General features: G+C 50.0%; 1 protein-coding gene and 1 pseudogene across 5 annotated transcripts; one reads left to right on the forward strand and one right to left on the reverse strand.

Moving 5' to 3' along the window:
• Positions 1–701: 701 nt before the first annotated feature.
• LOC128064772 (eosinophil peroxidase-like) lies at positions 702–13,697 on the forward strand (annotated as a pseudogene).
• Positions 13,698–14,943: 1,246 nt separating this feature from the next.
• On the reverse strand, positions 14,944–26,424 carry MKS1 (MKS transition zone complex subunit 1). 5 transcript variants are annotated; one of them, XM_052657899.1, is made up of 19 exons: positions 26,341–26,424; positions 25,726–25,835; positions 24,432–24,499; positions 23,842–23,997; positions 22,692–22,789; positions 22,364–22,492; positions 22,004–22,108; positions 21,692–21,800; positions 21,105–21,161; positions 19,862–19,904; positions 19,538–19,603; positions 17,749–17,819; positions 17,334–17,403; positions 17,131–17,238; positions 16,333–16,466; positions 15,758–15,840; positions 15,575–15,672; positions 15,405–15,466; positions 14,944–15,295 (listed from the first exon to the last, which is right to left on the reverse strand). In XM_052657899.1, exons 1-19 carry the CDS (start codon positions 26,418–26,420, stop codon positions 15,284–15,286), a joined length of 1,659 nt encoding a protein of 552 aa, XP_052513859.1. In that variant the 5' UTR covers positions 26,421–26,424; the 3' UTR covers positions 14,944–15,283. The 5 variants fall into 5 exon arrangements, with proteins under 5 accessions (XP_052513859.1, XP_052513858.1, XP_052513860.1 ...); XM_052657898.1 differs by having other exon boundaries at positions 14,944–15,466; XM_052657901.1 differs by lacking the exon at positions 16,333–16,466 and having other exon boundaries at positions 15,216–15,295.
• Between the last annotated feature and the right edge of the window lie 627 nt (positions 26,425–27,051).

Genomic DNA, 27,051 nt, shown 5'->3' on the forward strand with positions numbered 1-27,051 from the left:
AGGAGCTCATACAAGCCTCATAGAGAGCCAAGCTTCCCAAATAGCCCACCCAGGGGAGTGTCCCACCCTGACCCCCATGCTCAATGGACCACCCATTCTCATATCCTTCTGGCAGCACAGCTCCTGGCCTCTCAGCCTTGCACCAGAGATAGTCACGGGGCCCACCTAGTGCCCACCCAAAGGCTCCAAGTCACCACCCTGTGGCCCCCAACCTCCTGCGCCACTCCACCTAACTGGCCTAATGGGGTCAAGACCCTGGGAGCTTCAAATTGTCACCTGGAGAAGGTGGAAATCCTATTTGGTGGGGAAAGGGACATGTCCTCCTTTCCAGTGTGAAAAAGGGTGTTTGATTTCATACAGTTGAGCCAGGATAGGACAGGACACAGTTTACTTACGTTCCAAACACTGTTTGCAAACATTCCAAACACTGATAGGCCCAGGGTACTGGGTCCACAGCTGCAAACAGGGTAGGGCCTGGTGTCTCTATGGCCAGTCCCAAAGGGGACAGCATGCCTTCAGTACAACCAATTATGTGGGGCAATGCCATGTTGGTAGAGAGCTTCCCTTCCATCTCTCCTTCTGTCTGTTTGTCCTGACTGTTCAGCTGGGGCTCTGCTGGGTGGTGTGCTTCCTCCCTCCAGCCCCCATTCCTCCTCTGCTGGGCAGCATCAAGCAGCACCTTCGCAGTCTCTTGGCCAGCCATGGACCTCCTGTCCTTCTTCAAACAACCGGTAGCAGCCACCAGGACAGTTGTTCACGTGGCCTTGGGGCTGCTGGAAGAAAAGTTACAACTCCAGGCATCCAGATCCTTCAGTGTCGCTGGTACTGTGGAGTGGAAGAAAGCCAGATGGCGGGGAAAGGGGTGGGGGTACAGGATACATTCCTTGGGGTGTTGGGAGGGGAGAGGAAAGGGATGGGAGGTATGGAACAGACCTGCTCAAGAAGCTGGAACCCTGCCCACCACCCCACCCTGAGATGTGCTAATGAACCCCAGCTGCGCTGCTGTCCCAGGCCAGTGACTGCGCTCCCCAGGAAGAAGCTGAGAAGCGCAGTAACCAATATCACACCATCACCGGGAGACGCAACAACAAGTGGGTGCTGGAGTGGCACCTGACCTGGGAGGGGGTCGGATCTGCCCGCCACTCCTTCCCAACCCTACTGACCCCAACACACCCCCTGCTGTGGGAGGAGACCCTGGCTGGGGGTCTCCAACCAGCCTCTGGCGTGCTGGCTGCCAGCCAAGAACGAAGACAGGCTGTCTCTCCCCTTCGGCTGGACCCCGGCAAGAGGTGCAACAGCTTGCCCCTTCCCGTTGAGTCAGGACTGAGGGGCTGGAGGATACTTCATCTCTTCTAAACTTGGGGAATGGAAGCACAGCCAGAATGGGCCAGACAGGGCTTGAACCAGGCTCTCCCGTGGGCTGGTGGATAACTCTGGGCAAGGACTCCAGCTGAGTCAGTTTCCTCAGCTGTAAAACAGCTGTAAAACCCACTCCAGATTACTGTTATGACTATTAAAGTCCTTGATATAAACATCAATATAGGATGTGATATATTAACACTTGTGTTTCCCTGGTGGCCTAGACAGTAAAGAATCCACCTGCAATGCAAGAGACCCAGGTTTGATCTCTGGCTTGGGAAGATATTAGTAGTAGCCGTTATAGTACTGTTTCTTCTGAAAGAATTCATGTCAAAGTACCTTCAAGAGCAATACAACTTAATGTAGCTCTATGTATTGACCTATCTCTCATTTAACAATTTACCAATTTTCTATTCATATGTCAATATCACAATCTATCATCTATCCATCTATCATCATCTATTTATCAATTTTTCTTCCATTGTTCATTCCATCTATCCAATTCTCTATCATCCATCACCTAGCAACCAATCCTTACATCTCTCAATCAGTTCTATTATCTAATTATCCATTAGTCTGTATAAATCGATCTATCATTTATCTTTCTGGAGGAGCTGGTGGGGTCTGAGTCAGCCAATCTAGTCTGTTCCCCTTTCTTTCCTCCTGGAATCCTCAGAAGCCAGGATGGAGAGCATCTCTGTAGGAATGACAGCCACACAGGAAGTGGGACAAAGCAGGAAAGGGGAGGGGAGGGTGGGAGAGGAGGAGAGGCTGTGTTAACACCAGCGGGGACAACCTGCCGCCCCCTGAGTTCTGGGTTGGCTCTGACATATGTGGGGTCAGAGCCCCACACTGATTGCTCTCCCCACCAGGTCCAGGCTGTCTCCAACCAGACCATGCACTTCTGCTGCGAGAGGCTGATCTCTGACCACGCCGGTCCCTTAAGTTCATGCAGTGTGGCCAGTTCATTGACTGTGACTTGGACTTCCCCGCTGAGTCCCCAGCCAGAGTAGCTTTCACTGAGGGTATCGACTGTGAGAGCACCTGTGCCCAGCTGCCCTCCTGCTTCCCCATCAAGGTACTGCAGTCTCCCAGGCTCCATCCCCAGCCAAGAGCTGGGGCTGAGCATCTGGAAGCCTAGAGCACCTGCCTTAGGGAGCTGCCTGAGATGCTGGAGTATCAGACAGCAACAAGACGCACAGTCGGACACACACACCTAGTTCTGTATGTGTTGGAGGGGTGAGGGTAGGGCAACCTGCCCGGAGGTTCAGTGCAGGCTTCACAAAAGGGGAAACAATTGAGACTGGCATTGAGCTGTGGGTGGCATTCCAACAGGGGAAGCCTCCGGGCTGCTGCTTTTGGAAGCCTTTGAAGTCTGTTAGCACTTGTCCTTCCCTCCCTCTGGGGTGGGCCGAGGCCCCTGCAGTTCCCACAAATCCCTGGGTCCGGTTGGGAGGACAGTGCTCTGCTTCATGCTGAGAGCAAGGATGCTGCAGGACACTAGGGAAGAAAAGATGGACTCCAGGGAGCAGAGCCTCTGCTGGGCACGGAGCTGCCACCCCACCCCCCACCCCCCGCCCCGACACACGCACATGTTCACTCACCCTTACTGTTTTCACAATGTGTCATGTGAGGGCCCCTGGCTGGCTCCTTTCTCTGGCTTCTCTGGGGAGCCATCCGCTATCTTCCTAGTACCATGACTGACTTCACCGCTGGCTCAGATGGTAAATAATCTGCCGGCAATGCAGGAGACCTGGGCTCAATCCTTGGATCAGGACGATCCCCTGGAAAAAGGCATGGTAACCCACTCTAGCCTTCTTGCCTGGAGAATCCCATGGACAGAAGAGCCTGGCGAGCTACAGACTATGGGATCGCAGAGTCAGGCTTGACTGAGCAACTAGCACTTCTGACTTTTAAATCTAACACAGCAAACAGCACCTTAATTTAAAGTTACATAACTCTATGTGCAGGTCTGTTTTCAATGAACTGCCAGCTCCCTGCAGCCTGTCTGGAGTTTTCTTCACGATCTCCAAGGCACCCAGCACAGAAAGGGGCTGATGTCTGCTGAACTGAGTGGCGTGAAAGCAGCACAAGCCTTCATGTCAGAGAACTAGTTTCCACACCCCTCTCTCCCCGTGAGGAGCTGTCCTTACTCTCTCTGACCCTGTTTCCCTGTCTGTAACATGAGGATCTAAGGCCTCATCCATGTCTAACCTTTCATGACTCCATAGCACCAAGTGCTAAGGATGCTTAGGTAACCTGATGAGCAGCCTTTGGATGAGTCAAGGAGGATTTCCTGGAATAAGAGAGTTTTTGCTTTTGTTTTTAATTAGAGTATAGCTGCTTTGCATGTTGTGTTAGTTTCTGCCATAAAACAACTTGAATCAGCTATATACATACACATGCCCCTTTCCTCCTGAGCCTTCATCCCACTCCTGTAGGCATCACAGAGGCTGGAGCTGAGCTCCTGTGCTATATATACAGTAGCTAAGAAGGGAGTTTTGGCAAGGCTCTGAAGCACGTGGGGGATGACCTGGAGGGGTGAGCTTGCTCAGGAAGGGCCCCCATGTAAGTGACTCCTCTTCCACCTCAGACCCCGCCCAATGACCCACGCATCGCCAGTCAGCAAGACTGCATCTCCTTCTTCTGCTTGGTACAAAAGCAAAAACAAAGTCCACAACCAGATCAATGGACTCACCTCCTTCATGGACACCAGCATGTTGTATGGCAATGAGGTCGCCCTTGCCATGTAGCTCTGCAACCAAACCAAGTTCCTGGGGCTTCTCACACTCAGCACCCACTTCCAGGACAACAGCCAGGCCCTGCTGCCCATTGACAACCTGCACAATGACCCTGCCTCCTCGCTGACCACTCGGCATGCATCCCTTGCTTCCTGGCAGGTCAGACTTGGGGGTGGACAGTCTTGTCTCCCTAGGAAACAGCCAGTCCCAGGTTCCAGGAGGGGAAGCCCAGAGGGTATTCTGTGGGGGGTACTTGGCTTCCGACCTCAATATTAGGCACATAGATCTGTGCGTGGTTCCCAGAATCAGTATGTCGGAAGGAGTTCTTCTGCAAAACCAGTGTGTGTCCAGAGATCATTCCTTGACTCTGTACCAATAAGGGCCTCATCCCCTACACAGTCCATCTGGAGTGGTGCTGATTGTTTCAAAAGCCTGCCTCATATTGATCCAGTGTCCATCTGTTGCTCTTCACTGAGCTTCTAGACCCTCAGAGAAGAAGCTCTCTCTCTTTTTCTCAGTAACAGCCTCTTTAATTACCTGAAAGCAGCTTTCACTTCCACTAATAATTTTTCTACTGTTGGTTAAATTTCCTTAGGAGCCAGTTTCCTCCCTGCACTAGCTAGACACTGGCATTTGGTACCTTCTTCCAGATGCATAATCCAAAATTTCCTGGGGGTCTTTCCCCTCTCCTCTGCTCTCTATCATCATGATGGCCATCAGTTCTGGTTATTTAAGATATTTGAATGTGCCATCTCTCATCCTTATAGCTGCCCTGAAAAGGCAGCATTAGCATCACCCTCGTTTTGCAGCCGAGAAGCTCAGTGAAGATAACTAACGCACCCCAGAGCAGAGTGTCCGATGGCAGAGTCCACATGGGGACTGGAGTCAGTGCAGTGGCCAGGTCTGGGCTCTTTCCACTCTGCACCACCACCTCCTTCATAGGGAGTTGGCTCCAGCCCCCTTTCTAAGGACTGCATGTTTCTTTGTTTCTGTTAAGAGCAGCAGGCTGCTTGGTCTGCATAACAGTAGATTGATTAAGACCACACACAAGGGCTTAGCTCAAAAACAGCAAATGACCGTGTGTAAGGCCACCTTCAGGACAGCACTTTCCCTCTTGGCCTCAAGGAGAAGGTCTGGCTACAGAAACAGGCTCTGCTTGACTTTCCTTTTTTCTCCTTCCCTGGGGCTCCCTGGGGAGAGCAGCATGATACCAAGCCCAAAGCTAAGGAGAAGTCCAGCCCCCAGGACAGACCCTGCAGAGGGATGCAACTCACCGGACAGGTGGACTCAGTCTCAAAGGCAAGGCTTCTAGAATCACCCAGGACCCCCACCAGCCATGGCTCTGGTCATCCTGCCAAGCAGAATCATCAAGCAGAGGTTTTCCTTCCCCAAACCAGCAGCTGCCCCATGCTTGCCCACTGTACACAAATTCCTTCTAGGAACTTAGGGAGCTGAGACTTAGGCACCCCTGTCCTCCCCCTCCAGGCTGTTGTGTGGGTCAGTGGAGCCTCACAGCACAACTGAGGAGATGGAGGTCCAGTGGGGGCCAGGAATTTGTCACAAGTCACTAAGTCTCACCACCTCTTTCTAGTCGCCAGAGCTGTGTGTGTCTGCCTTAGCAGAAAGACATTTCTCTGGGAAGGACTGTGGTGACTCTGAACTTGGGGTTTTCAAGGTGATACCCAGTCAACTGAAACCCCAAAACTGGCAGTCATGCACACTTGGCTGGTGACTGAGCTGAGATGCCTGGATCCCCGGTGGACTGGAGACAAGCTGTACCAGGAGGCTAGGAAGATCATGGGGGCCATGGTCCAGGTAGGAGGCCATGGGCCCCAGCATCCCTTAGGAGCCATGAGAAGGCACAAACCAGATAGATGTGCCTCAAGTTAACTAGGGTGATTGGGGGTGTTCCTGATCTACAACCTGTACCCTCAACTCTGCCACTAACTCACTCTGTGACCCTGTTCATGTCATCCTACCCCTCTGGGCGTCAGTATCCCTCATTAGACAATGGGACATTAACACTGTCACAATTAACATAATGCTGAGAAAGAATCAATGTGTCTGAGCACCCCTTCGAAAAAGCAAAAAATCTGTCCAAAGACAGTGGAGTAGGTGGGCAGCCACTAAAGTAACTTTCCTCCTCCATTTTTTCTTTCAGATCTTCACCTACCAGCACTTTCTGCCCCTGGTTCTGGGAGAGAACAGGGCCAGGAAAGCCCTGGGGCCCTCCCAGGGGGTACCATGCCAGTGTCTTCACTCTGGGCTTCCACTGCAGCCACACCAGGCTCCAGCCCTTCATGTTCCACCTGGACAGCCAGTACCAGGCTTCAGCACCCAACCCCTGAGTCCCACTCAGCTCTGCCTTCTTTGCCAGCTGGCAGACTGTGTATGACAGTGACCAGGTTCCCCAGGGGCAGGTGGGAGTGGGGGTGGAGCCCAGCTTAGTGCCAGGAGGCCAGGCCTCTGCTGATCATCTCCCCAGGACCATGAAAATAAAGCAGGTGCCACCAAGACCTTCAGTCATGAGTCTGCCACCCCCTCCAGGATTAAAGGATTTCTAAAAGGGGAGGAGATGAGCGCTTGTGGTCCTGAAAGGAGCTTGCCTTCCACTCCTTCTCAAGGAAGTGTGCGAGAGGGGAGACTTCTTGCCCTGTCAGCTCCAGATTCCTACGTGTCCATCCAGGCCCCTGTTTTCTGATACAAACCTGATAGATGCAAATGACTGGCTTGTCCAGCTCTGAGCTAGCTTGGCATCGTGTGATGACCTCTGGGCTTCCAAGAGGCTAGTCCAATCTGTGCTGTTCACACTCCCTGCCACCCAGTGGCATTGACCCCATCCCCCGAGGCCTCATGGCCACCACCCCTGCCAAGCTGAACCTTCAAGATTTCAGGTTAGTGATGAGCTCCAGGACCGGCTGTTTCGGCAAGTGAGAAGGACCAGGCTGGACCTGGCTGCTCAACATGCAGCGGCAGCTGGTACTACAGCCTTCCGGGTGAGGGGGCTGCCGGCCCCTCCTCCCAGGCTGCCCCAGAGCAGGGCTGCTGGTGATGGTGGTGGGGAGCGGGGTGGGTCAGGGAAGATCCTTGGTGCCTCCTTTCTGACTGGGACTGTCTACAGGATGTGCTGAGGCTGATGCAGTAAAGCATCCCTGGGACCTCCTTTTTGTTGTCCTGCCACATCTTCTCCATTCTCACCAGCGTCTCTAGCTTTAGGGACACAACAGGTTGGACACTGGAGCTGAACAAAGACATCAGGACTTTCCAAGTAGAAAAAAAGAAGAGAAAAAAAAAAAAAAAACAGTAGCTTTAAAAGGCAGGGAAGAGCTGCCCCTGCCCACCACCCTGGCAAGGTCCAGGGAGGAAGTCCCAGGGATACAGAAACTGGATCTTGGCTCTGAGTGGGGAAGGGCAAAGAGCCTGAGAAGTAGGGAACCAGTGGAGTAAAAGTAAGCCTGCCTTAGTTGTTTGGTAAGGACACAAAAAGACTTTATCCCAGGAAAGAAGAAAACTTAGATACTTTGCTAGAATCTTTAATGGACATTAACTCTTCCAATCCTCCCAATGACCTTACAAGCAGCTGTGACAGCCATTTTTATAGATGAGGAAATAAATTCAGAGACATCTAGTAACTGGCCCAAGCCCACATAACTAGGAAGTAGTACAACTCGAATCAGGTTCAAAATTTCTCCTTTTGTCCTCCTGTTCAGTTATTGAAAGTTAATTGAGCTAACGGGTTCTTTCTTTGTTGTAACTCACTGCACCTTTGCTCCGTGAGAATGTAACTCTGTTTAATACTTTGTGAGGCTGACATAGATTAGAAATATAAAGAAAAAACACTTCAAGGGAAAATAAGTTTTCTGGTTGAGCAGCCTTTATCAAAAGAGGGTCATAAAATGTCCACAGGCCTCCAAGGCCAGAACCCGTTAGCTCAATAATATGTTATTGTTGTTGTTCAGTCACCAAGTCTGTCTGACTCATTGCAACGCCATGGACTGCAGCACGTCCAGCTTCTCTGTCCTTCATCATCTCCCAGAATTTGCTCAGATTCATGGCCATTGAGTCAGTGATGTCATCTAACCATCTCATCCTCTGTTTCCCCTTCTCCTTTTGCCTTCAATCTTTCCCAACATCAGGGGCTTGTCCAGTGAGTCAGCTCTTTACATCAGGTAGCCAAAGTATTGGGGTTTCAGCTTTAGCATCAGTCCTTCCAATGAATATTCAGGGTTGAATTCCTTTAAAATTGACTAGTTGGATCTTCTTGCAGTCCAAGGGACTCTCAAAAGTCTTCTCCAGCACCACAATTTCAAAGCATCATTTCTTCAGTGCTCAGCCTTCCTTATGGTTCAACTCTTGCATCCATACATGACTACTGGAAAAACCATAGCCTTGACTATAATGGACCTTTGCTGGCAAAGTGATGTCTCTGCTTTTTAATATGCTGTCTAGGTTTGTCATAGCTTTCCTTCTGAGAAGAAAGCATCTTTTAATTTAATGGCTGCAGTCACCATCTGCAGTGATTTTGGAGCCCAAGAAAATAAAGTCTGTCACTGTTTCCACTTTTCCCCCTTCTATTTGCTATGAAGTGATGGGATCAGATGCCATGATCTTCGTTTTTTGAATGTTGGGTTTTAAGCCAGCTTTTTCTCTCTCCTCTTTCACCCTCATCAAGAGACTCTTTAGTTCCTCTTTACTTTCTGCCATAGGAGTGATATCACCTGCATATATGAGGTTCTTGATGTTTCTCCCAGTAATCTTGATTCCAGCCAGTGATTCATCCAGACTGGCATTTTGCAGGATATACTCTGCATATAAGTTAAATAAGCAAGTGACAATATACAGCCTTGTCATACTCCTTTCCCATTTTTGAACCAGTCAGTTATTCTATGTCCAGTTCTAACTGTTGATTTTGACCTGCATAGAGATTTCTCAGGAGACAGGTAAGGTGGTCTGGTATTCCCATCTCTTTAAGAATTTTCCACAATTTGTTGTGATCTGCACAAAGGCTATGCTAAAGCATAGTCCATGAAGCAAAAGTAGATGTTTTTCTGGAAACCCCTTGCTTTCTCTGTGATCCAACAAATGATGACAATTGGTCTCTGAATCCTCTGCCTTTTCTGAATGGAACTTGTTTATCTGGAAGTTCTAAGTTTACATACTGCTAAAGCTGAGGGATTTTGAGCATAACCTTACTAGCATGTGAAATGAGTGCAATTGTATGGTGCCGGGGTCCAGCCCCAGCAGGATCCAGGGGTACCCTCAGGAGAGACAGCACTGGCGTCAGGAAAGAGAGACAGAGAGAGAGAAAATGACACGGGGTGACCAAGCTTCAGTGAGTGAGGCCCATAACTTTATTTTCAAAAGGAACTTTTATATGTTGACTTGTACATAGAGGGAAATGAAAGATGCAGTCATGCAGAGTCAGCCCAAACATTACATCTGTTTGTCTTTATCGAAACCAGGATTTTTTCTGCATACCTTTCCCATAAACAATGTTGTGTACATTATCTTCTGGCCTTGGAGGCCTGTGGACATTTTATGACCCTCTTTTGATAAAGGCTGCTCAACCAGAAAACTTATTTTCCCTTGAAGTGTTTTTTCTTTATATTTCTAATCTATGTCAGCCTCAAAAAGTATTAAACAGAGTTACATTCTCACGGAGCAAAGGTGCAGTGAGTTACAACAAAGAAAGAACCCGTTAGCTCAAAAGTCTGATGTGGTTAATTCCAAGGCTACTACTTGTTTTTCTTACATTCCAACTATGTTAACTAATGCACTCCCAGGTGCACAATGGATAAGGGATATAGGCACTTGGCAGCAAGCATTGGCTCAACAGTGAAATCCTACACCAGCACTATTCTAGTAGTTCTTAACTCTTCAAAAGGCTCTATATTTTTAGAATGTTTTAGGCTTCCCATGCCTCTCACAGTTGGGAGGCTGTGATGAACAATCACATGCATAGCTGCGAGTCTGGATAAACCTGCCAAGCAAGCTAGAATGCCAACAGAGGGGGTTTGAATTGAAATATTCCTTTCATGACCAAGAGACTTATTAGCTAGAGCCCTAAGTTGATTTTCTCCAGAGAAAGGTGGTCGGGGATAGCCCCCTGTTAATGTCAGAAGAGTTGATGAAACGCATAAAATAGTAAGACAGACAGATTCTGGTTTTAGGGTAGATGCTTGAGTAGGTCCAGGGGGTCCCTCGAGTCCTGATCCACCTTGCTCATCAGGTCTCTTCCACATGACCTTGTCATGGGTGGGATCTCCCATGCTGGCTCCTGGCAGTATGGTAGTTTGAACATTCTTTGGCATTGCCCTTCTTGGGATTCTTTCTTATCCTGTGGCCACTGCTGAGTTTTCCAAATTTGCTGTCTTATTAAGTGTAACACTTTAACAGCATCATCTTTTAGGATTTTAAATAGCTCACTGGAATTCCATCACCTACACTAGCTTTATTCATAGTAATGCTTCCTAAGGCCCACTGAACCTCACACTCCAGGATGTCTGGCTTTAGGTGAGTAATCACAACATCATGATTATCTCATCATTAAGAACTTTTTTGTATAGTTCTTCTGTGTATTCTTGCCACCTCTTCTTAATCTCTCCTGCTTCTGTTAGGTCCTTACCATTTCTGTCCTTTATCTTGCCATCCTTGGCATGAGATGTTCCCTTGATATCTCCAATTTTCTTGAAGAGATCTCTAGTCTTTCTCATTCTATTATTTTCCTCTATTTCTTTGTGTTGCTCATTAAAGAAGGCCTCCTTATCTCTCCTTGCTATTCTTTGGAACTCTGCTTCAGTTGGGTATATCTTTCCCTTTCTCCCTTGCCTTTCACTTCTCTTCTTTTCTCAGCTATTTGTAAAGCCTCCTCAGACAACTAACATTTGCCTTCTTGAATTTTTCTGTAAGATGGTTTTGGTCATGTCTTCTGCACAATGTTATAAACCTCCATCCATAGTTTTTCAGGCACTCTGTCTACCAGATCTTATCCCTTGAACCTGTTTATTATTTCCACTATACAATTATAAGGGATTTTATTTAGGTCATATCTGAATGGCCTAGTGGTTTTCCCTACTTTCTTCAATTTAAGCCTGAATTTTGCAAGAAGGAGTTCACGATCTGGGCCACAGTCTGCTCCAGATCTTGTTTTTGCTGACTGCATAGAGTTTCTCCATCTTTGACTGCAAAGAATATAATCAATCTGATTTTGGTATTGACCATCTGGTGACATCCATGTGTAGTTGTCTCTCATGTTGTTGGAGAAGGGTGTTTGCTATGCCCAGTGTGTTCTGTTGACATAATGATGTTACAGGAAGGCTTTGGCCAGAGCCTTGCTTATCTCTCCCTCTCCCCATCTCCTAATTTCCTGTCTAAATGCAACCTGAAGCCCCATCTCCCTCTGCTAATCTTTGGCAGTGTATAGTAAAGGGTGGGCAATTCCTAGTGCACCTAACACAGGACCAGGCAGGCACATAGCAGACACTCAAGAACCTGAGTGTCTTTCCTTCCCTCCACTTTGGTGCTCTGACAGAGTGGTGGCGCCTCCTGCTGGAGATCTGAAATTGCTCGCTGCCCAAGTTAACCACACAGCAAGTTCCGGTTCCCTTTAAGCTGTTTCATCCTAGCTCTTACAGTCTCCACTAATCCCTTCCCAAGTCTAATACCCAATCTGGAGTTGGAAGGCCTGGTTTGAGCTCCATGGAATTTCGGTGGGGGTGTCCTTGGAAAAGTCACAGTTGCTCAAGCTCAGCAAATACTCATTGATAACATGAGAATTATAAACTTCAGAAGTGTGAGGATCCTGAGGATATTCACACAGCAGTGCCTATTAATGGGAAACATCACATGGTTTTCCTTTGTTCAGCTTGGGGAAGGTGTTTGGGAGTTGTAGTTCAGTGGACAGCATTTGGAGTCTCTTTGGGTCATGGCAAAGCTATCTCCTATCTTGATGTTCCCATCATATCATGTGATTTGGTCCTGGTGTGGGATCCTGATGGCTGAGAAATCAATATGGCTAATCTTTGTTCGTTTCTGAGTGGGTAAAAAATATTTTTAATTAAAATTTTAGTTTTTAATGTAAAGTTTTAATAATTAAAATTTTAAATTTTAAATTAAAATTTTAATTTAAAACTTAATTTTAAATTATACTGATATATAATTAATGTATCATAAATTTATCCTATAAAGTATATAATTCAGTGATTTTAGTATAAAGTTGTACATCATATGTAATATCAGAACATTTTCATCACTCACAAAACAAACAGTAATAATAGTCACTCCCCACCCCCACCCCAACCCCTGACAATTACTAACCTAGCTTTCCATGTTTGCCTATTCTGGACCTTTCATATAAACGGAATCACGCAGCAGGTGGTTGTCTTCTGAGCAACTAAATTTTATCCATGCTCTTCATTTCTTGGTTTGTTCATTGACTTATTCAGTCATTCTACAAATCTGGGAGTCTTTATGTTCTGAGTACTGTCTTACTTACACCTAGTTAATGCCATGATAGTATCATTGTGGTGGTGAGTGTTGGTTTACAACAGCTTCCTACATTAGGACATACTCCACAGTGTATGCACAAAACACAGCTGTCTGCTCGAATTGAAAACCAGAGAGCAGTGGTTCGGTCTTTGGAAAGTTCAAGGCCTCTTCTGCCAGCAGGGATTTTGTTCTGCCCAATATTGCCTGACCCAACAGCTCTCCTGGGACAAATCAGGACAAACTGTGGTGAGCAGACGCCAATGGGAATCCGCAGGGGGAAGACAAAACTGCTCCTGCCCTTTGCCCTACTGGGTACAATGCTTAGAGGCGCTTCTGCGGGCTCTTTCAGCCTCAGAATCTGGCACAGCTTAGCCGGGTTCTGAAAAACAAGTCTGGCAAGGAAGTTCCATCACAGAGCCTCTTTTGCCAGGGGCCCGAGTGGGGCCTCTTCTGGCTTGTCTTGAGAACCAGTTCCGAAGAGCCCAAGATGGAGACAGGTAAGTGACCCTCCCCTAAAAGGACCAGCCCTGGAGGCAGGGCAGAAAGGCACTAGAATTTCAAGACTTGATGAGAGCATATTCTTTTTAGCTTCATCGCTTCCAAGTTCATAGGATCTGAGACCAGGAGGTTTAGTCAGAGGGAGAGAGGCCACTTGCTTAAGCTGGAGGCACCTTTAACCCAGGAGACAAATGTCTCAGCCTGGCTCTTTCAGGCTTGAGGATCCCAGAAAACACAGGCATAACAAGCTATTAATAAATCTGATTTCCCACCACCAAGTTTGTGGTTTAAGACTTGAGTCCTCATTTGGATTTGGCATTGACCTGGGTTCAAATCTAGTCCTGGATACTTAAAATTACTGTGCACTTAAAACCAAGGCAATTTATCTGACTGCTGAACACATTTCTTCCTTTATAAGATGGGAACCATACAGGGATTTTGCAGGGATTTTGGAGAATTGAATGAAATAATGTCGCCCTGTGGTTAAACTCCCTCACACACAGCAGGTGCTCACTTCTGTTCATCCCCCGCAACCTTCACCCACGTCTCTCCACTGTCCTGGTAGGTTCTGGGGGCAGAATTGAGGTGTTTTCACCAAGAGACAGCGCATGACCCCAAGCCACATCTCCTTGTCTCGAACTATGTGTGACAACCCTGGTATCGCCACCAATCCAAGAGGCATCTTGAGGGCCAGCTCTGCCCCCAGGGCTTTGTGCCCTGCTCCTACATCCCCGGCCTGAACGTATCTGCCTGCAGGGGCAGATGAAGCCTCCCCAGGTAAGGGGGCCTCCTCCCACAGCCTGGGCTGGCTCAGAACTTCACATCCGTCCCTGGGCAGGACAGCCGAGTCCTTTCAGGCCTCTAAGCAGGAAACACAGAACTCGTCTCGAGTGCTTTCCCAGTGGCTCCCCAGTATGCTAGCCTCTGGGTTGATAGCTACTCTCAGGGCCCAGGGCTTTGGGGGGCAATTAGGAAGTATCCACCTAGCCTCAGCTGAGTCATCAACGCCCTAAAAGAGTTCTGCTTTTGGACATCCAGCAAGTCCCTCACTTGTCCGCTTGTGCTGCTTCCGCAGGAGTCTGGCCCAGGCCTCTCACCTTGGAGACCAGGAAACCTGGGGAAGACCACAAGGCTACCTTCTTGCCTGGAGCAACCGTTTCCTGCTCATGCTTTGGCCGGCTGTGGCTGGCTCTCTGGCTGGGAGTGGCGGCCGGGACGCCCGGCAGCGATTAAACCTTCCACCAGGCAACCCTCTCACATGTCAGGTCACACATCAGCACCACGTACAAGGGCTCAAGGGCCAAGCAAGGGGTTCTGGGAGGCCCAGGCAAGAAGGAGGGTTTCCAGCCACTTTCGACCACTTCCCAGCCTGTTCCTGACCCCTGCCCAGAAATAGCAGGCCAGAGACCCAGCCTCCAGCCACCCCATGGTCTTCCTCTGAAGCCTGCAGGGTTGGCAGCACTTGCTGCTTCTCCCAAGAAAGCACCGCTGAGGGCAGAAGCTGTTTCTGCTTTGGGCTGGGGATGGGGCGGCGTGGAACCTGTCATATACTTCACTCCAGATGTTTCAGAGGAATGCTGCTAAGACACAGCCGGCACTAACCTTGAAGACCCTCCTGGGGGCTGAGTTTGGAGAATCCAAAGAACCTCTGGAACAGGAAAAGGCAGGGAAGGGCGGCAGTGTTAAGGGCCCCGACATTGAGGAGAATACCTTGGCCACGCCAGAAACTTGAGCAGAAAACAAGTCGACGGAACATCAGATGGTAGAAAACCTTTTTATGTACAAAAAAAAAAACCACAATAAAAGCCACTAGCCAGCTAGCAGAAAGGACTGGACACTGCCTTCAGCCTTCATTTACTCCGGCAGCCAGCCCCCGGCAGGAAGAAGAGGCTGGGCTCCTGGGCTGGGGATGGAAGACCTCCCTCGCCTGCCTTCTCTCTCGGGCCCCCACGTGTGCAGCAGGTGCAGAGCAGGACGGACCGCTGTGTTCTGCCCCCGAGACCCAGAGAGCAGGCGGTGCCGAGGACAGAAGCGACTCTGGCCTTACCCTCAAATGGGTCTCAACCCCGAAACACCTGTCCTCCAGTGAGGGGCACGTGCAGGGGCTGACATATCAAGAGCGGACCACCTGGGGGCATTTGGCAGCTGAAGAGCAGGTGGGGGGGTCAGGATTCTCAGCTCCTCTGGTTCTCACCAGGTCAGTGGGGTCTCTAACCAGAAAGACGAAGAGGTGGCAGGGCCCGGGCCGTGGTGGGTATCACTCATCACAGAGACCGGGGCTACAGCAAGCTAGGAGACGGAGGTTTCCGAGGGACTCACAAGGTCCTGGGGGAGGCTTTCTCGGGCTTCCTGCATACGGCGCCGGGCTCGCCGGAAGGCCTCTGTGAGGGAAGCAGACATGGAGTCAGGACCATGTGTAGGGGCGATGGGGCCCATGTGGATGTCGGGAGGGGCGGGGTGGCTGGACTTGGGTGGAGGGGGAAGCCTACCCAGCACATTGTGAATGGAACTCTGCTGGCTGAATCCCTCCAGACGGTCCAACACACTCCGCATCCTCTTCCGGAGGGAACTTGACTCCATGAAGGCCCTGTGGGGGAGCCAGCCACCTGACCACGGCTGCTCTGCAGCCCTGGGGACCAGGAGCCCTGAGGCAGAGGGCCGGGGCCACTCACCGGGACTGCTGCAGACAGTGCAGGCGGAAGGTGACGCTGCCTGTGGTCTCGGTGCGGAGTCCGAAGCGGCTCAGACGCTCCCCCTGTGGATCCGGTTAGTGTCAGGCTTCGGTTGGTTTCCAGACCCCAGGCACCATGCTGGCCTCACTCCCATTCTTATTCCCATTCTTGGGGAGAACAGGTCTGTTGGGGAAAGTTCATCCCAACACCCAAATGCCATCATCTCCCGACTGTCAATCAGGGAACAGTCCAGCCTCATTTGAGAATTAGCAGTCTTCTAAGAAGCCGGCTGACCCTCTGCTTCCTGAGGTCTCAGGGATGGGCTGGGGAAAGGAGCCGGTTACTCTGATGGGGACCAGGTGAAACCTCTAAGTGTCCTACTTCTCAGAGCTCTCCAGTGACGTCTGTATGTGCTTCAAGATGGGGCTGAGATGTCCCACTGGGGCCACAGAATGGAAGAGACTAAGCCCTGACGAAGCAATGAAGAGTTAGGGGGCCTTAACCCAGACTGCACCTTTCCCAGAAGACAGGGGCATAACTTCCCAGGGTGAAGTCTACCCAGGGACAAAGGTCACCTTGAAGGTTCCTGGTATCCACACGTAGGAAAGGTCCTCCAGCTCCAGAGAGCCACCAATGAAAAACCTCCGCAGTTCAGCCACTGGGCTGAGCTCCAGGGGCCTCCAGGTGGAGACCGTCAGGGTGTGAGAGCCTGGGCAGAAAAGGATGCAGCTAAGGCTGGAAAGGGCCTGCCGTCCCTCACGGACTCCCCAGCAGTGACACCGGCCTGGCCACATCTAAAACACCTGGTCTGGGGACGGCCTGACCTCTGGTGAAGGTCACCACGGAGGTTTAGGGGACCCACGTAGGAATCAATCAGACAGAAGCTCAGATCTTAGCTCTGCCAGTTACTACCTGGGCGCTGGCGCAAGTTTCTCAGCCTCTCTGAGCCCTATTCTCCTCATCTAATAAAACGGAAATAATACCAACACCTATGCCTCAAAGAGTGCTGGGAAGAATTAAACGAGAAGCACTCAGCACACTGCCTGGCACACAAGAGAAGATAGTGGCTATTATTTCTAAAGGAATGGTGATCCACTCAGCACATGTCTGTTCAGAGCCCATCTTGACACAGGCTGCTCCCCCAAGGCTGCAGGTCAAATCAGAGGAGCGGGAATCAGAGTCCAGGGCTGCTCAGCTGTCTCTAACAGACAGAAAATGCCCTCAAAAGGAGCACAGAATCTTGCAAGTTAAGTGCTTCTAGTTCCCAGTCATCCCCGCTTCTCCCAGGAAGTGGTCGAGTCCTCTGAAGCATCAGCCTTGCATCTAGGAGCGGGGGCAGGAGGGCTGCATGCAGGGCAGGGCCGAGAGGTCACCTGGGGTGGCGGGCAGCACCACAGCCCCGTAGCCTTCCACGCGGTACCGCTGCCAGAAGTCCAGCGAGAGGACCTCGAAGTAGAGCACGGGCCACTCTGGGAGTGCATCTGTGGAGGGGAGAAGCAGCCAGGTCCCGGGAGGCCCCCACAGGAGAGGGCGTGTCTGAGGAGCCCCAAGGCCGAGGACCGGCCGGCCCACTCACCGACAGATTCGTCCTCGTGGAGGAAGGAGGCCTCGAACGTGAAAGGGTAGGAGAAGTAGGCCACGTTATCCTAAAAAGGAGGGCTGTTGTTTTGTACTCGGTGCCACAGAGTGGCAAGGCCTCACTTGGCACTCATTTTTCCTGTGGCCAGTGACAAGGTCACGGCCCCAATGGAAAAGGAAAAACTATCACTCCACACAGGAAATAAGAGGCTAAGAGGGGAAGAGACACCCAGACGCAAGCTGCTGCCATTCTCAAAAAGGCAGAGAACCGTGGGGCCAGGCGGCCCTGCAGGGCCCACAGCAAAGCGCCAGACCCAGCTCTGGAGTCCTCCCCGTGCTATTAGCCCGATCATCTTTGGATGTCATGCCGGGAGCAGCCCTGTTCCCTCCAGGTGCCCCTCTTGTTGCCATACCATCCCCCGGGACTTGGTGGCACAGGTCTGTGTTATTCCTGAGAGCTGCTGGAACGCTGGGCTTGACCAGTCTAAAAGCCAAAGACGACACAGAGTAAGTCGACCTGGGAGGAAGGCGAGCAGCTGAGAGAAACACAAAGCTCCTTTCTGCATTCAGTCACTCAGGCACGTGACCAATCACTCACGCCACGTTCACTGGGCCCACTGTGTGCTATGACTGGCTCCTGGGGACACTGCAGTGACTGGACAGAAAAGCTTCCTGTCTCTCAGGGGGCTAACCTTCCAGCTGGCGGTGGGAGGGGGCACAGAAAGCCAACCAACAACAGACCGTCAGAGAGTGATAAAAGCTAAATATAGAACAGCGTGAACAGATTGAGAGGCCTGGAGGCCCATCTAGGGATGCTGAGGGACCCTCGGAGGTGGCACTTAGGCTGAGACCTAAACTGAAGCAGAACCAGTCATGCAAAGATAGGATTCAAGAGGTTTCGGACAGAGGAAATGGTCCTGCAAAGGCCCTAAAGTGGGAATGAACTTGGCCTGTTGAGGAACAGGAAGCATGACTGGAATGTTATAAGGGAGAGACAGGCTGGGGCCAGCTTTCAGGGAATGGGGTCTGGACTTTGCTCAAAGTGGGAAGGGAAGCTGTGGGGGCTTTAAGTTGAAGAGAGACACAGCTGGTTTACATTTTGCAGGTTCGGTTAAGCTGTGGTGTGTGTGGCAAATGAAACGTAAGAGGGGGCTTCCCTGGTGGCTCAATGATAAAGAATCCACCTGCCAATGCAGGAGACACAGGTTCGGTCCCTGGTCCGGGAAGATTCCCACAAGCCGAGGAGAAACTAAGCCCGTGCACCAGAACTAGGGAGCCTGTGCTCCAGAGCCCGGGAGCAGCAGCTGCTGAAGCCTCAGTGCCCGAGGGCCCATGCTCTGCAATAGCACAGCTGAAAATACACAAATAAATACAAATTATTTAAGCAAAGAAAAGAAGCATAAGAGCAAGACAGGAAGCAAGAGGATAAACTGCAAACCATGCTTTGGCCTAAGTAAGAGATGATGGTGGTTTGGTCCAGGGTCGTGAAGAGAACAGGTAATTCAGGACATCTTTGGGAAGCAGACCTGACAGGAATGGCTGATGGCATGAATGATGGTAGGGAGCTAGAGGAAGTGGGGAATCAAGGATGTCTCTTATATTCCTGGTATTAGAATCCAAGGAGATGACGCTGTGGTTCTGCTAAGATAGAGAAGACCGTGATGGCAGGTCTGAGGCAAGAGGAGGAATCAAGGATGCTTTCGGTCATGTTAAGCGGAAAGAACAAACAGGTAAGTGGGCGTGGGTCTGGAATTCAGGGAGAGGCTAAGACTAGACTGGTCTGGGCGTCTGAGACACACACACAGTACTGAAGCCACAGGAAGGATGAGGCCACCTAGAAAGACTGTGGAGAGACGGTAACAGAAGGCCAGGCCCGGCCTTGGATGTTCTAATAGTTTTAGGTCAACAGCAGATAAGGAAATAGCCAAGGAGGCTGCTGAGCCACCACCAAGAGAGCAGAGAGGAGCACGGAGCCCGAAGGCAAGAGGAGAGGGGCAGCGAGGAAAGTGAGCTGTAGCAACTGGGAGACCAAGGAGGGCAAAGGCAGACACGTCCCCACAGGATTCCACATCTTGGAAGTGACCTATGACCTTGAAAAGAACGGTAACAATTTCAGTGGAGGAGTGGGGAAGGAAACCTGACCGAATGCTTCTGGAAAACTGTCAGAAGGGGTAAAAAGAGAGACTTGTGAATACTACTTACTAGAAGTTGGCAATTCCACAAAGAAGTGGACGTAGAGGTTGTCATACTCATAGCCTTGGGCTGAAACTAAGAAAACAGGAAACGGTTTCAGTTTATTGCCCTATCACCCCTAACGCCTGACCCAGTCCTGCAGGACCTACCCACTTGTGGAAGCAAGGCTCCCGAGGGCCGGGAACTCTGTGTTTCCAGGAAAGACTCACACCTGAGTCTCCCGAGCACTGCGGACAACCCAAGGCCACTGCTGGGGTGGGGGGGGACTATTCCACACTGCTCTCTCTGACACTTGCCAAGCGTCAGGGGACCCCTGTCTGGTGAGACACTTACCCACCTCTCCATTCACAAACAGCCGGAGGGCACCTGGTACAGTCTGGGGTAGAGAGAAGTGGGGACCGGTTAGGAGGCCTGAGGGAAGCGACGCCTCTCCTCCAGCCTGCCCGTAAACCCCCACAGGACCTGACATGAGACGTCCAATTCTGGCAAGTAACTACCCACGCTTCCTCCCCACCTGCCATTTCTCCACAGATGTGTTTCCTTCATTTCTCAAATGCATAACATAGGGGGAAAGCACCTAATTTAAATGGTGGAAGGGGCAATGGAGTGTGGGGACCTTATGAGAATGGTCAAGAGAAGCAGGCACAGCAGCCACTGCCCTATAGCAAGAGGCCGGAGACTCTGCTCCCTCTGGGGGCTGAGGCCAAGAAGCTAGGCAGTTTTCTTTTAAATTATTTGTATCTCTATCTTAGCTAACTTTTTAACACTGAATATCTGTTGCTAATACAATATAAAAATAGTGAAAGCTAATTTTTTACAGACAGAGAGGGGGACCACCAGCTAACTCTATCTCCATTTCTATCTAGAAATGGAACTCCTAGAATAAGAGAAGACAAAGAATAGGAGCACAGGATTATGGATTTAAACTGTTTTCTCTTAAAAGCCAAACTATCTGACGAACAGAAATGAGACGCCTCCCTTTATGGGGCATGTAGGAAAAACATCTACATTAAGAGTGAGGAAGACATTTTTCATCTTTATACTTATTTACAAAAAAAATTAATGGTTAGATAGCATCACTGACTCAGTGGACATGAATTTGAGCAAACTCCAGGAGACAGTGGAGGACAGGGAAGCCTGGCATGCTGCAATCCACAGGGTCACAAAGAGTCGGACACGACTGAGTGACTCAACAGCAACAATAAAATTAATTATAAAGTAATACATGAATGCACCACCACTGATAAAAATTCAAAACTACCTAAGTTTAGAGAATAAAAAGGAAACATTCCTGACATATCCCTCTCAGCCCTCAATAGCCACCTACTGTCTCCCAACTCCACCCCCTTCCCAGAGAAAGCCCCCAGAAGGTGTGTGCCCTTTGAGACCTCTTCCCATGCATCGACAGTTCTACATCAACATGCAACGCTTCAAAAACACAGCAAGGACTATACTCATGTTATTTTCTACTCTCTTTTTACACTGAAGAGTGTGTTCTGGGGACCTTGAAGAGAGGACCGTCACTCAGCTAGAGTCAGAGCGCTCTTATGGTGGTGCGGGAAGCTGGGGTACTCACCATCTCAAAGTCAGTGCCCACAAGGCTGTTGAGATACTCCTTGTGCCGGCCGTAGAGCTGAGGAAACAAACCACACAGAGACTCAAGACGCAGTCCCAGGCAGACCAGGGTTCAGGTCTGAATGGGGGGGAGAAACGCAGCAGGAATGGGAAACTCCACAGAGAGCCGGGTGCCTGAGCGCTCCTGCTGCCGACATCCGACACCGAAGCACAGAGGCTCTGGAGTCCAGTGGCCTGGGCCCAACCCGCTCCCACGCTGCTGCGACCTGGGGCAGACTGCATAGCTTCTTGGTCTCCATTGCCTCACTTATAAAATGGTCATAAAATCAGCATTCCCTCGAAGGGCTGTGGTGCAGTCTAAATGAAATTAGGCACGTGAAGGCCCTAGCACAGAGCACAGGCCATGCTCAGATAGATCGTCATTAGTATAATGATTTGATAACAGGCTCAAAGCCTCGTGTCTGATAGGTTAGAAGGGCTTCCCAAGTCAGGAGAGGCCATCAAGAGCAAGACCCGGCCGCTGCTGACCCACCCTCAGGTGCGGCCTCAGCTCCCAGCTCTCCGGTTCTCAGGTGAATCAGCACTCACGTCCTTGAACACGCGCTGTTCCCGCTCCTCCTCCTCAGGCTGGGCGAGGGAAGACACGTTGTCGATCGTATACTTCCACAGCTCCTGCTTCTCCCCCTCTGTCTCGATTCTGTAAGGTCAAAGCCACAAAGGGACTAACTGGGAAAACAGGAGATGAGGCCCTCCAGACCCAACCCAGGGACAAACTGTCGGCTGGGAATTTAAACGTTAGGAGAGACGAAGGGCTTTCTGAGAACTTCCTCAACTCGAGGCAAGAAGTGAAGCCCAGGAAAGGAATGCTAGTCTCCACCGCCTCTTTCTTCCTCTTCTCACCTGTAGGGTCCTTTGGAGCCAGTGAAGTCAGGTTTTACTGTGATCACTCCATTGCTGTCCACCTTCAGAGTACAGAGGACATGTTCATGCTTCTTATAGCCAAGCCTAGAAACCAGGGGTAACACCAGAGTTCAAGATTGCTGGCCCCATTTCCGGGAAAGAGGACGAGGTATTCCGTTCACATCAGGGGAAAAGACGGAGGCTGGGATGAGAACAGTCAAAGTAAAACATTTCCTTCCAAAGAAAAAGAAGGAAACAAAATCCCTCCCTCCCATACCTGGGATGACTGTAACAGGAGAGTGATGGTTAGTGACAGAAGAGGATGAAGGTCTCAGTTGGGCAGTGAGAAGCTTCACTCACTTTCCATAGGGCCCCAGGTCTGCCATGATGTACATGGTCTGGAGAGCGGTGTTGATGACATGGTTGTTCTTGATGAATTCTTCTGAGGGCTCCCAGGTGACGATTCGTGACTTAAGAATGCCACCTTCCCTGGGAGACACCACAGGAAGGGTCACTTCCCTGGCACCCCCTGAAGAGCCTGAAGGAAGAATGCAAGGGAGCACACCCAGGAGGAGCACAGGGGAGCACTCCACTGCAGAGTGGGATACTCGCGTCGGTGAGCACACCAAGACCACAGGCACAGAAAGAACACAGGGACCTCCCCAGCCCCGGACACACTGGCACTCACATCCCTCGCCTGTCCTGCCGTCGCCGCCTGACATTTGCCATTCGCTCGACCAAGAAGGACGGCATTTCACTGGCTGCGGTGGTCATTTTCTGACAGTGCTGGGAAAACAGACCAGCTTGGTATAAGCCAGCTGCTCAGGGCCACGTGGGACCAAGCACCTGGAGGGAAATCTTCCTTCTAAAACCTCACAGGACCTTAAGAACGCAGCCACCTCACAACAGCACACGCTGATGGAGGGCGCAGTGGCACAAACAGCTCAGAGAAGAGCCCGACCAAGCCCTGATTTGCCCTAAGGTTGTAGCAGCACATTACTCTTGAGAAATGAGTCTGCAGTCTGTAAGCCCGTACCAACAGAGTTGGGTGAGTTGACCCAGTAGATGCTGACATCACTAGGTGGTTGGAAGATGCCAAATGTAACACAAGTATTCCGTGAAAAATGCTCCCAGAGGTAACTGAACACTAACTGTAATTTTCCTTTCTTTACCAAAACAGACAACCTAAATTTTACATGCTATCAACCCACAACTTTCAAAAACATTCACTTAACACCTGGCTTAGAAATCTACAGGCTCATAGACAAAAATCAGCAAATATAGGCTCTCCCCTCCTTCAAGGAGTTTATAATCTCACTGAGAAGATAGAACATATCATAGAGTGACTGAAGAAAATCTAAAATGAGGCCACAAGGGTACGCTGTCATCGGCACACTGAGGACATAAGCCATTCCCTATACAGTACTGAATTCCTCTTCAAATGTGTATGTTCAGTTTTGGCTGAATCCCATGATGAATTCAATCTAGATGGTTCTAGACGCCATCCACCTGTCTGATCTCATGATGCACGGGGGAAATCAAACCTAGTGGCTGCTCCCCGCAGTGTGCAGTCTGCAAGCCTAGCATTAGAGACACTGCTGGCTCCCCAGTCCCTCCAGCAGATCGGGCAGGGAGCAGCAGCCACATCACCCACAGGCTGTGCCCACCTACCTACTCCAGCCTGGCTGCCAGAAACACACGGGAATTCCTAGACAGGCTCACTTAACATGCTTCTGAGTTAAAACATGAGGCCAGAAAGCCAGGGGAAAGCAAGGTGAAGGGAGCTACAGAGCATGGGTAAGTCTACCTGAGTCTGTCTACTTGGGAAAGAATGGTACCTCCTCCAAATTGGTGTATCTATCAGAGTCAGTGTAGGTAAAGATCCGTCGGTTCTTCCTGCCACCTGAATCTTCCAGCTTCAGAATCTCTTGATGGTACTGATGATCCAAAGGGCTCTGACAGGCTGCTTCATTTTGGTACAGATCTACTTCAAACTGAGGTCACAAACAGAGTTCCACTGAGAGTATTTTAATTTTGTCACTACAACTGTTTGGTCAAATACCATTTGTCATGATGTTTTATCTAAACTGATGTAGGACAGAAAAGCCAACGAAGGTTAGAGCTACAAGGAACCAGAGCGACAGTCTAACTCAATTCTGCTGTTATAGAATTGACATACCAAAACAGTGATTCTGCTGTTTTGGTATGCAGCCCAGAGGTAAAAAGCATGTTACTCAAGATCATAAAACTGGCTAGTGGCAGGCACTGCATTACACTGATCCCGTACACACAGCAGTGGGAAGCATACACTGTTGTAACCTTTCTGGAAGTCAGTTTGGTGATATGTATCAGGAACCTTTCCCTGCGACCAGGCAGGTGGACGTGGGCTGGGTGCAGGGAGACAGAGCAGACAGGGACACTAGCCCACCTGGCTGAAGAGCTTCTCTTGCCACCCAATCACAGCCTCCTCCTCTTCTTCCTCTGGGCGGTGTCCACCTCCAAAGAAAACAGAGTGAGTCAAATGTTTGAGCCAACTAGCACCACTTCTTGCTCTCTGGTTGGTTATAACCAAAGTCTGTGCTCTTATATTTGCCACAAAACCAGTTGGAGTTCACTGATTATGATGTACTCACTCTAGAGAGGCAGTAGATATGTGCAGAAGCCAAGGTTAAGACCCATGAAGTTTTAATCACCCCTCTAACTTTAATAAAAGAAATCACGTCCTCCAGGAATTATTTAATCTAATTCAGAGTCAAGAGCTGAAATTTAGATATAGGCTAAACAGCTCTTTCTCAATCCCAATTGTCTACATTTGCTATGAACCACGGCATTTTTATCTTCAATATTTCTGAAGCCATAAATCTAGAATCACAAACACTGTAACCTTAAGAGGCCAAGTATTAAGAGAGGAAAGGAAAGACATATAACAGATTTCTTTTTAAGAACCAAATCTAGTATGTACACTCCTAGATGAGTATGCCTTTTCCAAAGGTATATGCTTCAAAACCCACCAGCTCACACTTTTACCCAGAAATATTTCTGAACAGAAACAACAAAAGCAAAGAGACTAGTGACCTAACACAAACACACTGTCTTCTCTTTCTCAGTTTTCTGGCTTCTCAGAGAAAGAAAAAGGCTAGAACACAGATAATACTAATATGTACATTTTCTGGGACTTCCCTGGTAGTCCCATGGTTGCTTCGCAGGGAGCATGGGTTCCATCCCTACAGGGAAAACTAAGATCCCACATGCCACACAGCAAGGTTAAAAAAAAAAAAAGTGCATTTACCATGCAGACCCAAATGTTTAACTTGTTTATAAAAAGTGTTTATATTCTAAGTTTCAAGTTTGGAGTGTTATTTTCTCAGAAAAAAAAAGGAAAAAAAAAAGTCAGAAATGGCATTTGGGTTTAGAGGTAAATTCATAATATACCCAAAGCACGGTATTTGCTATTTCACTACATTTAACCACAGTTCAGATCAGCTTCTTGATGATAGGAATCATTTCTTGAATTCAATTTTCACACAACATAATGTAGTAGTTAAAACTGCCTGGGATCAAATTCTGATTTCAACAGTTAGTAGCCCGGTGACCTTGGACAAGAAACCCAACCTCTCTATACCTCAGACTATAGACCTGGGTCTACTCTGTCTTAAGAAGTAACCTCCGCCCTAGGCCCTTCCCCAGATCCCCAAGGGGCCGCATCACCACCATACACCCACTGGCCGTTGGGTGAGGCCTAAAAGTGGCCAAGTCTATGAGATCCTTCCCCAGCTGGGCAGCAGGCTGGCAATGCAGGTAGTTGCTTGATGTGATTCGTTGCAGGTGGACTCTGCCAGGAAAAGAGAGGCCCAAAATACTGTTACAAGATACGCAAGCAGGAGAGGAACACACAGCAAGGATGGGGAACAAAACACTGAAGAGATTATGGCTACCAGGAGATGTGGCCGGATGCAGGCAACAGAGGGGAGGGCAAGGGGGCATGGGGCCCCAGGGAGGAGAGGATGCGAGAGTGTATTGGAGGGAGACAGGGCTCTGAGGAATTTGGGGGGCGGAGAATCCCAGGGACGGGGGAGCCTGGTGGGCTGCCGTCTATGGGGTCGCACAGAGTCGGACACGACCGAAGCGACTTAGCAGCAGCAGCAGCAGGGTCCTGAAAGGGTGAGTCTAGAAAGTTGCGAGTGAAGAGGGTCCCAGGTAGTGAGGGAAACGCGAGGAGACCGGGGTGACAGCGGTCAGTACTGCAAAAGGAAATGAGGGCCCCAGCAAAGAAGTGTAATTCAGGCTCCAATCATCTGAGAGCATGAAAGCACGGGGCTCTGGGGTGATGCGACTACCGGAGGCGGAGGTTGCGCACGGGGTCCCGGGAGCGGTACACGGCCTCTCCGGTGTCACTGGTCCAGATGGCCTCCGCCATGACAGCTGCGCCGCGCACGACTGCGCCGGAAAGCGCACCGCCCCGGTTCCCCTGGCAACTGAGACGCCATCCGGAGCCTGGAACCCGGTTCCCTAGGCGGCGCGGCAGAAGCCCCGCCCACCGTGGGCCCCGCCCATCGCGGGCCCCGCCCATCGCGGGCCCCGCCCGGGCTGAGCCCCTGCCCACCGCGGCTGGGGTGGTCCTGCGGGGTTGCCACTGGTCTTTAGTGCGAACAAAGCTCGCTCACTCCCAAGGCCGGGCTGGATGCGCTTGACGAATGAGGAAACTAAAGCAGCGCTGTCGGCCCCCATTATGTAGATTCGGACAGAAATGGTCGTGGGCCCCAAATCCGAGTGTCCTGAGTTCTCAGCTACTACTTTTCCCGCCACACCACAGTCTTACACTGAATCCTGGGACACTTTGGCCTCAGAATCGGTTAACGGGGACTCACAGGATGCACCCATTCTTCCCAGAGGAGTGACGGGAGGTGAAGACAGTTACCCAGACATGAAAGTATTTTCTTGGAAGCAAACAAAAATGTCAGAAGATTTATTAATCCTTGCGTTGGCATTCACTGAACCAGAGAAAAAAGAAACAAGGAAGCTAGCAGTAAGGAAGGAAAAGATGTCAT

Source organism: Budorcas taxicolor, chromosome 19, assembly GCF_023091745.1.
Source record: "Budorcas taxicolor isolate Tak-1 chromosome 19, Takin1.1, whole genome shotgun sequence".
Taxonomy (NCBI): Eukaryota; Metazoa; Chordata; class Mammalia; order Artiodactyla; family Bovidae; genus Budorcas; species Budorcas taxicolor.